Here is an 11205-nt window from a genome sequence, read left to right on the forward strand (position 1 = left end):
TAAAATATAAAGTTATTGGATCAAATCGTTACCAATTACAAGAGAACCTGGAATTACTTTTTTGTTAGAATTATCAGTCTGGCTTCAGCACCCTGAATTTTTCAGTCCTGGATTCTTCCTTTTGAAATGTGTTTAAGAATAATATTCTAGATCTTAAGAAGATTCGTTTTGAAGGCCAAGACTTACTGTAGATACTGATATCGTAGATTTTCTAGCAAATTGTCTCAATTGCAAAACATGGTCTTTGAAATGTATATTTTTATCTATGCCACTAGTAGATGTCTTAGGCTTTGTTTCCCAAATTGATTGAACATTTCTGCCTTCTTCCACTGACCCCCCAAATACAACCTTTTGCTACAACTTTGCTGAAAGGATATAAATATGGAAAACTTCCTAAATGAGTATACTGGAAAACAGGGGTTTTCATTCCCAGCTGAGCAACCTGTTCCATAATTCAAAAAACAATAATTGTTATATCTAATTTTTATTTGCAGATAACTTCCTTCCTTTCTTCTCTAGGCATGAAGGGACAGATTCTTCTGAAAGTCAAGAAGAAGTTATTGTAGTATTAAATAGTTTTAGAAGCAAAACCATCAGAATCCAGGTACATATGCTGAAAATTTAAGATGAAAATGCTTAGATGATTGATAAATTAAGTCAACATTGAATGTAATTAATAATGGAAATTGCTGACCATTTTGTCAATGGTGATTGACAACATTGTTTGGTTGGATGTGTAGGTACAGAAAAAACCTGACAGTGAAAATGAAGATCTCCTGAACGAAGTAACAACAGAAGAGGAGGATTCCATGGGCAGGTAAACTGGTTGGACTTTACTTGGGTCTAGACAAGAAACTTGATCTGCGAGGAGCATTTCTGGTTTATCATCTCTGTAATATTATTAGATGGGCTCTTGTTCTTCAGGTAAAAAATGATCTTATTCTATGAAGGAAGGAAGCTCTTTCAGTTTTTCTCATTCTGCATAGCCAAAAGGAAAACTGGGAAAACCGAAATAAGCAGCAGCCTGGACTTCTCCTGGATATAGAAGATGTAGCATAATGATGATAGTGGTGATGATGTGGAAGCGGGGGAAAAAACAACTGCCCAGAATATAGAATAGGTGGTACCTGGCTCAACAACAGTAACTGTGAAAGGGAACTAGGCATCCTGGTGGACCATTACTTAAATATGAGCCGCCAGAATGCTGCAGCTGCCAAAAACCCAGTACAAACCCTAGGCTACAACAAAGGAGGCCCAGCATCAAGATCACAAGAAGTGATAAATGATCCTGAGACCTTAGCAGGAATGCAGAGGAAAGAAAGAAAGATGATGAGTCCGGAGGCTATGATGACTAGTTAAGGAAACTCGGTGTATCTAGCCTAACAAACAGAAGGACCGGGGTGAAATGATAGCTGTTTTCCATTACTTGAGGGGCCGTCACAGAAAATGGGGATCGACTTATTCAACAAAGCACCCGGGAGCAGGAAAAGGAGCAATCTGTGGAGGCTCTTTAAAGACAGATTCAGTCTGGTACTAAGGAAAAAATTTCTGACAGTGAGCACAATTAATCAATTGGAAGAGTTTATCTCCCAGAGTTTTCAAGAAGTGATTGTACATCCATTTGTCCAGGATAGAATAAGGTCTGCCGCTTGGGCAGGGGGTTGGACTAGAAGACCTCAAAGGTTCATTCCAGCCCAATGCGTCTAGTTTAATCCAGTCCAGTTGGCGTTACTTTCAACCACTGAGGTTCTGATTCACAGCTTCTCCTGGGAAGAATATCTCACACTTTGGTAAGGGTTGGTTTCAGATATTGCTTTGAATTAGGATTTGATTTTGTTTGAATCCCAATAACTATAATAAGGATTGTAAATCATAGAGTAGCATAGAAACTTAGATACAGTAAATGCATATATACAGACTTCAAAGACTCTGTTTTGGTCTGAAGAATAAATAGTTTGTGCTTCTTATAGTCTTCCTTCTTCTTCTTTTTTTTTTCTTCTGATATGGTCTTTTTCTTTTTTCTTGTTTCAGTAGGGCAAGAGAATCTCTTTTATATGTCTTAAATACAAACTGAATAAAATATTTTTGAAGTTTTACAGGACGAACTTGGGAAGCAGATCTGGAGAAGAAAATGGATGTATTGAATATATTTTCTGTTGCTTCTGGCCACTTATATGAGCGATTTTTAAGGTATCTGAAATATTTGGGTGAAGGGTTTGTTGAGTGACACCAGGGTTGCCTGGCTGTGTATATTTCTATGTACTTTAACTTGATGAAGAATACGTGATATGAAAGATTTGAATATAAGGAACCTGTTTAGTTGCTTCTTTTTAAAGCAAGATTTGAGTAGTTAAACAGTCTTTTATTGATTTTATTGTTAGTTGAAAAAATGTTATGCCGGAGCCAATCTGGATCAGTCACCGGGACTAGAGGTTCAGTCTTCCGAGCTTTAGGACTCATGCTGGAGACTATTCTCAGGGAAAAAAGTTATTATAAAATTACTTTTTGTTATCTCCGCAAAATAGTGCACGTATTACTCTTGAATGCTATGAATCTCTCAAGGCACACAGGATTGATTACGCTTGTTTTATTATTACTCTTTGTTTTCCAGAGTTATGATGCTTTCAGTTCTACGTCACACAAAGACACCAGTAAAATTTTGGTTTCTGAAAAATTACCTTTCACCAACATTTAAAGTAAGCACATTATTTCATTTTAAAAATCCATTGCAATTTTAATCAAGACAGATCTTGGCTGTTCTAATTGCAAAGCATTAATATCAGTTCTAGCTAATTTAAGCATATTTTGGGAAAACCAGTTCTGTTTTTTTTTTCTTACAATAGATTAACTTAAGTAACTTGCAATAATAGTAGTTCTAATTTTGAACTTTTGAAATAGTTTAAAGTTTTGAGATAGTCCTAGTTTTGATCACAAAAGTACTTTGTGCTTATTTCAGTATTTTAAATCATACATACACACATTTTAATTGGATAAACACATACATACATTTTTATTGGATAAACCTTAAAAAAATTGAACACGGTGCAACTTTCTTGGCTATCATTTTGCCCATACAAGCTATAGTATAGAAATACATATAACAGTTAATTTTCCTTTTTCCCTTATGCTATTAGTATAGTGCTATTGCATATTATTTCTATTTACATTTATCTACAATTATATACATATTTACAACCATTTTTTATACTCATGCATTTATTTGTGTCACAGCATATTTGTCCATTATATTCCATTCTCTTTAGTTTACAAAACTTTACCTTTCATTCCTATAAAGCATCAACCCTTTCTTTCTTTTTCCTTGACTCTAGCCATTGATAGATTTTACTCCAGACTTCATAATAATAATATTATGAAGTCTGGTATTTTGGATCTCTTAAGCTCTGTTACATCTGTATTGGCCCTATCTAAAGCAGAGGTGTACTATATTTTGCTGCTTTAGGCAAAGGATAATTGGCTTTCCTATTTTATGTACAAAGTTTGACTGGAACGATAATGACCAATCATATCTATAGTCTGTTCAGTAGCTTTTCAGATGTTGGACATCATTCAGTCTTTACTGGTGTTCTTTTCTCCAGTTTCTGTCATGTTTGATGACTCCTGTTACCTCAGGAAGTTGGCCCTGTCTTAAGTGCCTCACATCTCTCTTACTCCCAACATACCTTTACTCATCCTTGTCAAATTTTAATCAAGCTGTCATTTTTAAAAAAATGCTGACTGGTTAAATGTATACGGAACTGTTGTTAAAAATGATGTATACAGTTTATACATATTTGAGTTTATGGCCTAATTGCCTTATTGTTTATTGCCTTTGCCTGAAGGAAAAATGCAGCTGCCAATCTGCTCCTTTAGTAACTGCTGTTTTGACATGTATATGGATAATATGAAAGGCCATCTGCATCTTACAAAGGAAATGTTGTCATTCATGATTGCTAGTTTGATTATAGATTGTAATCATATGGATTATTTGAGGAACAGAGAAGTTGCAAAAATTAAAATTAAAATCCGTGAAGACAGGAGCTCTGTTCCCAGGAAAAATAAAACAACTCCAGCAGAAAAATAAAACATTTCCTCTGAAAAAATGTTGATCATACTGTTGACTGTTGGAAGAAATATCCTTCTGGGTTCAGTTCCAAGTGGGGAAGAAAAACACTGGAAACTTGGTGACTGCTTGGAAAGATGGTTTATTGGTGGACAGGATGGGTTCCTGAGCAGAAAAAAATGGGGAGAGATGCTGAGAGTCCCTTAATTTTATGCCCTCTGTTGGGATTTGAATTGGAGCTTGTATTCTGATTGGTTGTCAGAGTCCCATGGGGCCATGCAGGGGCAACCCTATAGGCTGTGTTGAGTTCCAGGCTTGGTTGAGCCTGGCTGGATGGTGATGTAATGAAAGGGCTTTGGGCAATTCCTATTATAGCTCTACCTGGAGTAGATCTCTGTTATGTAAAATAGACTGGCCCAGGCCAGAGTAATAGTCCATTAGCAAAAGTGGGGGGGCTGAGTTTCTGCCTCTGAGTTTCTACTTTTCTTTTTAGGAGAAATATCCTGTCTTTTTAGTATAGCCTAAAATATTTCATTTTCCTAGGAGAGGGGTGGGTTTTAGCTTCCAACAATACAGTACTGCCTTTTTTTTTTTTTTGCCAAAAGGAGCGTTCACTCATTTCTGACCTCTTCACATTCAATTAATATCCGGGCATGGGAAAACCCAAGTGGGAGAGTGTACATGCATTTTTCATGTGACCTTGACCAACTTGTTGTGCCGGGAACAATGAAAATAGAGTTTGCTTTGTCTCAATGTCTGTTTTATAGGCACTTATACCTCATATGGCTAGAGAATATGGCTTTGATTATGAGCTTGTACAATACAAATGGCCTCACTGGCTTCATAAGGAGATAGAAAAACAAAGAATCATCTGGGGTTATAAAATTCTCTTCTTGGATGTTCTCTTCCCATTGGCTGTGGAGAAAATAATATTCGTTGATGCCGATCAGGTAACAAGATGTATTAAAATATGGTGTTTATGACAGTTTTAATTGACCTTGGTTTCCTTTGTTCGTGCTTAGTTCTAGATACAGTGCTACCTCGGTACTTGTCCTTAATTGGTTCCAGAAGGTGTGACGAGTACTAAAATACAATGAGTACCAAAACAAACAAACCATGAGTCTTACCACATGACCCTTTGTCTTGGTTGAGAAAGACTTCCTGTCTGTCCCTTTTCCTATGTCAGAAATCTTCCCAGCAAGGCTGACTTCCTGTCCGCCCTCTGCGGCTGTCCCCCCACTTCCTTTTGCAGCGCCCTTCCTGGCATGGCTGACATTCTGTCTGTTCTCTGCAGTCATCCCCTTCTTCCTATCACAGCACATCAAATACCAAACAAGCAAACAAGTACTGGGACAAATTATCAAGTCAAAATGCATTGACTACCAAATTCAGGGGCCAAGTTTTGAAGCAGCGGCGTACTGAAGCACCACCATACTCTGTGCCGTTTCCTATCTTGTGTCGTTTGATTCCACCAGTTGGGGAAGTTTGAATGCTTTCTTTCTCTATGCATTCAGACTGGGGGAAGTTCAGCCAATTCTGCTCGCTCATTTTTTGCTTCCCAGTCTTGGGGTTTCCTGGTGATTTCTCAACCTAACCAGTCCCTACTCTGCTTAAAGTCTTTCAAGGTCAATTAGGAACTAAGACCTAGTGTGGCCTTGAAATTATAAAGTAAGGGTATTTTTCCCCCCCATGTAATCGTATCAGAAGTTTAAATAGAAATGTAGGTGCTGATTTTACATACTCAAAGAGTAAAGTATTCCTGGTGGCACAATGTATATAGGCTCATTTATGAAAGTAGATCCCTAATCCTATCCAATTTGCTGTCTCCTGGCATGACAGCTACCAAATGCCTTAGCAGTTTAATCTTTCACTCTATAGCAGCACTTTGATTGGTCAGCACGTTCTTATATACTTTTTAGTAACCAGATAATATGAGGGCTGTCCTGTCATACAGTACAGGTATGTTTTGCCACACTCAGTGTTGCCTGATAATGATAATGGCAATACTACTCAGTTTTTGGTACATTTTGGTCAGTAGATCACAAGCATTACTAAACCTGCATTAACAGGGGCATGCTCACACTATTCTGGACAAGCTAGGATTCCTAATCTGAAGACCATCCAACCAGTGGTGGGATTCAGCCAGTTTGCACCACTTTGGGAGAACTGGTTGTTAAGTTTCTGAGCAGTTTGGTGAACTAGTTGTTGGAAGAAATCGTTAGGACAGAGAACCTGTTAAATTATTTGAATCCTACCACTGCATCCAACATACTGTTGTTCTCTTCCCACCCAGCCGGAAAGATATGCAGCATATGACATACTCTTAGATGCTAATTCATTAATTAATATGTATTAAGTAACATAAACCGATGACCCAACTGAACTTATTTTCAGATACATGGTGGATCATGGAAAATCTATCTTAATGAACAAGATGGGAGATTTAGAAATGTGGAAATTAAATAACAGTTGTAATAAATAACTATTATAACCAGGAATGTATAGCCCCCTCTTTATTTTCTGCCAATATTTAGATTGTAAGAAGTGATCTGAAAGAACTCCGTGATCTAAATTTAAGAGGCGCACCTTATGGTTACACTCCTTTCTGTGATAGTCGTAAAGAAATGGATGGCTACCGTTTCTGGAAGTCAGGATATTGGGCTTCACACCTTGGGAAAAAGAAGTATCACATCAGGTAGGAAAAGCAGGCAAATCTGTTCCTCTTCTCTCTCCATGTACAAATCAATAGACTTTATCTTTCTGTCAAAAGTTAAGCATTGAAAATCTGACTGAATGGGATTCACTAAAGGACATGGCAAAACAGAGATACCTCATGTCCTTTTTATGTATTTCAACCAGGAATAATAGCAACATTTTGATAATAGCCCATTTTTCAAGGGCATGAAACAAACCCTAATGCATTGTTATATTTTTATTGTTGTTGTTTTTTTGTTAGTGCTTTATATGTTGTGGACCTGAAGATATTCCGGAAGATTGCTGCAGGCGACAGACTCCGAGGTCAATATCAAGCACTTAGTCAGGATCCAAACAGTTTATCCAACCTAGATCAGGTATGCTGGAATCCCTAATATATGCTACCAAGAAAAACCTCTGTTACCCAGGATTTCATCCTGGCTAAAAAAGTGCTGAACGGGCATATTTATAGAGAGCTGCTTGAGAGATGAGCGAAGCCCTCTGTTCAGAGTATCGCAATGTAAATTCAGCGCTTCTTTATAAACGTATAAAGTAAATTTTACAATACCAGTTGTAGCTTTCTCCAACATGGAGCAAACTCAAACAGAAGCAGACATGTTACCTGTTCAGAACAGAACAGCAACTCAACTTCAGCAGAGAAACAGACATCAGCTTCACTTTAGTTCAGCAGGCAAACAAGGCACACGACAGAGGAGAGAAGCAGTTTCATTTTCGATAGACAGACTCAGAGCTTAAGATAGTTCAGAGCTGCAGAGCTTAATATAGAGCTACACCTAGGCTACATCTAGTTTCAATTTCCAAACAGTCCTCATTGGCTGACAGTTGCTATGCCTATTCATTGGCTGACCTTGTTACCATGCTCTATGAATATCCTTGTTACCATGTTCATGAATATACTCTGACAACCTCATGTTGTTGTGTTTGGATATCTTAAGACAATGTAGGGATACTGTTAATGTACTGTCTGCCCCAGTTGAGGTTATCTTTAATCTGGCCCTTAACTACTCTAGCCTCTTTTGGGAGATTACTGTCTATGATAAGGTTGCTAGTGAAAAGTGTTTCAGAATTCAGGTTTACCATGATAACCTCAAGCCGTGGGGTTAAAAACATGAATTCTATCTTTAGCCCCACACTTGTATTGCACTAGATTTAGTTTAGCTGCTGCTAATGAAGGAGTCTTCTTCAACTTCGTTACTTGATTATCATGGTCACTCTTTGGTTAATCTTAGACTAATTTTCTAGTATTTGACATATCTTGCTTAGCTTTTGTTTATTATTATATTAACTTTTATTATTGTTGCAATTTATTTATTTTTTTAAATTCTGGTATTGCTGAGTGAATTTGTATTGTATTTTTGAGTAGGACAGGGGTATCGAACTCAAGGCCCGCAGGCTGGATCACCTCCAGGATTATTAGATTTGACCTGCAGGGCTGCCCTGGAAACAGTGAAGGACTGGCCTGTGGTGCCTCTGCCAGCGAAAACAGAGCTTGGAATGGCCGCATGCGCGGCCCTCCCGAGCTCTATTTTCGCTGGCAGAGGGTTGCAGGAGGCTGTCGCAGCGGAAAACTGAACTCAGGAGCCCATTTTCATTGGTAGAGTGCTTAGGCCACCACAGGCGGCCCTGACACAAATGATGTCAAGCTGGCCAAGATCACGCTGGCCATGCCCCCCCCCCCGGGCCCCCGAGGTCAAACACAACCATGATGCAGCCCTCGATGAAATTGAGTTTGACATCCTTGGACTAGGGTGTACATTCAAAAAGTAAAAAGTAATAAACCAAACTAAGGTAGGGTTATGTGTGATATTTTCATCTCTCTTCCCAAGGAACAGCCAGGGTGCTCTTAAAAGGTTGTATTACAACTTTTGTTCTCCAATATACCTGTACTATGTCAGCTAGGTGGCAATTCTAATTCAGCCTGCAGAGGAAATACCACATTGGGTACAGTGGACTACATACTGTTTTCCGAATAACAGTTCTAAATCTTACCTTTTTAGGATCTTCCAAATAACATGATTCATCAGGTGCCGATTAAATCGCTCCCTCAAGAATGGCTATGGTGTGAAACTTGGTGCAGCGATGAATCCAAAGCAAAGGCTAAAACCATTGATCTGGTGAGTGGGTGTAAAATGGAGTGGTTAGGAAGATCTGCTATAAGCAGTTTCATAGCAGCATTTCCCTCCCCACCCCACTGTCTCGTGGAATCCTAATTAGCAGTAATGTAGAGATTTGTGAGTCAAAATTCTGTCTCCATTTTTGTTACATGTAAAAATTAACAGGTGAATCGTGGAAATCATGAAATTGTGGTACGTTGTGGGTCCTGCCTGAATTGGCAGCATTAACAGGATTTATCTCTCACAGCAGTGGTGGGATTCAAATTTTTTTACTACTGTTTCTGTGGGCGTGGCTTGGTGGGCGTGGCAGGGGAACGATACTGTAAAATCTCCAGTCGGAGGTGGTATTTGCCGGTTCTCCTAACTACTCAAAATTTCCGCTACCGGTTCTCCAGAACTGCTCAGAACCTGCTGAATACCACCTCTGTCTCGGAACATCTTGAAGTACTGTTCCGTATTTCTCTTCTACTTTATATCTCATAGCTTGGAAGAAGAGAAAAGCCTGATCGCACACAGGTTAGCCCATTAACCCATTGCAAACAGTGTAGTGTCAGGGCTCCAGCCATTACCACGATTTAAATCATGAACCGAACTTCCAGTTTTTTATATTCTGGACTCATCTCATCTGGTCCACAGCATGTGACGTTTCTGATAATGTAACTCATTTGCAACTCACCCGTTTTCATTTTAATACATGTGTAGTTCTTTTTTCATGGTGATTTTTCTTTTTTAGTGATAGGGTTTTGTTTTGGACTTTAAATCACAGTAAGCCTCTTTTCTCCCTAAAAAATACATACATATATATATATTTCAGTGCAACAATCCCAAAACTAAGGAACCTAAACTAGAAGCTGCTATCAGGATTGTTCCTGAATGGACAGATTATGACTCTGAAATACAGAAGCTAATAAATCGTATCAGAAATGAGAAGACAGACAGGAACCCATCCCATCCAAAAGGTGAGACACGGGAAAAACTTCTGTTGTTCATGAAATTGCCCTGGGAAGAGAAAAGGGTTGATTGGTTTTGTTTATCTGCCTTGAAGAGGTAACATTACATGGAAATCTCCTCTAATGTTGTCTCTCCATAATCCTATGCAGTTGGTTGGATTCAGAGGGTGGGTACATCCCAAGTGCAGTTCAGCAACCTTATATGTTTTTTAAAAATAGTTTCCTATTTCATTATATTGTGGTGGTGGGGTGATAGAAAAAAGAGCGGTGAGAAAATGACTTTTAAGAAGGAGAATACTGGTCATTTTTAATATTGTCTTGCTTTGTAGTAATGTGCATTCAGAATTAATAATATTAAATTCTTTTTACAGATGAACTTTAGGAATATTTGTCAATGCCAACCACAGACAGAAAACAAAGACTGCTTTTAATTAATGTAATTGAGATACATTGTATATTTGTGCAATTTTTTAAAAATGACTTGCACATGGCATGGAACTAACAGACTGTACAAGATGCCCAGTAAATAAAACATATTTGGAAATGATGGTATCTGTGTGCCTTTCTACAGAAAGTAAATGGAACCCTTAATGCAGTATTATATTTAAATTTCAAAATGCTTCCTCTAAGAGCTTCTGAAACAATATTTCATAACACAGAACCTGAAATCATTTATTAATCTTTTTATTCAGCCTTCCTCATCACTTTCCAAAAATTCTATTTCAGTAAAACCTCTCCCTCTCCTCATCCTGCATACTGTTTCCCCATTATGGAAAAAAAAATATTCACATATATTCACTTTGGTCAAATTTTTCCATCTGCAAAAAGTAAATAACAGAAAAGACAAATTTGTGCCGCAGATTCTGAATTAACTCCCATTATCTAAGCTACAAACGATGAGATAGGGGACAGCAACGGATAATGGGGGTGACATTAGGAACAATCCATTAGCTCAGCATAGTGAAACCCGCCTGGTGTGATAAATAGCAAACTCTGATTATTTTTTTGCAACTTGCAAATAGTTTTTTTTTTAAACTTAAACTCATTCATAATATGAGGTTGTGCTCCTTTAACTCAGAGGGATGCAACTTTGTCATAGGCTCATAATTGAGGAGTCTGTACCCCTAAATTCAGTTCTGATCTCTTTCAAGATATTTAGATTGTTTGGAAGCTGTGGTTGGTTGTGCAAGGCTTCTATTAACTCAGGTTATCAGGGCTTTACAGGTGAGCCATAAACACCAAGCAACCCTGTCCTTTACTAGGTGAAGGCATTCTAAAATCTGCAAAGACTTCCCATTGATCATGATAACTTATTCTGCCTCAAGCATATTTATAACTATGATTTTAAAAATTCACTGATTCTTCT

The 11205-nt window shown here is 38.0% G+C and overlaps 1 protein-coding gene across 1 annotated transcript in view; it reads left to right on the top strand.

The window, feature by feature from the left end:
• The window catches only part of UGGT2 (UDP-glucose glycoprotein glucosyltransferase 2), a 72746-nt gene extending 62363 nt beyond the window's left edge, over window positions 1-10383 (top strand). The window contains exons 30-39 of the mRNA XM_026708351.2: window positions 520-604; window positions 741-817; window positions 2092-2190; window positions 2612-2696; window positions 4828-5010; window positions 6595-6755; window positions 7017-7131; window positions 8773-8889; window positions 9704-9848; window positions 10211-10383. Coding sequence (XP_026564136.2) covers window positions 520-604; window positions 741-817; window positions 2092-2190; window positions 2612-2696; window positions 4828-5010; window positions 6595-6755; window positions 7017-7131; window positions 8773-8889; window positions 9704-9848; window positions 10211-10221 — 1078 coding nt within the window. The 3' untranslated portion in view covers window positions 10222-10383. The remainder of the gene's footprint in view (window positions 1-519; window positions 605-740; window positions 818-2091; window positions 2191-2611; window positions 2697-4827; window positions 5011-6594; window positions 6756-7016; window positions 7132-8772; window positions 8890-9703; window positions 9849-10210) is intronic.
• Window positions 10384-11205: the final 822 nt, after the last annotated feature.

Source organism: Pseudonaja textilis, chromosome 8 (genome assembly GCF_049901715.1).
Source record: "Pseudonaja textilis isolate UNSWEBS1 chromosome 8, rPseTex1.2, whole genome shotgun sequence".
Classification (NCBI taxonomy): Eukaryota; Metazoa; Chordata; class Lepidosauria; order Squamata; family Elapidae; genus Pseudonaja; species Pseudonaja textilis.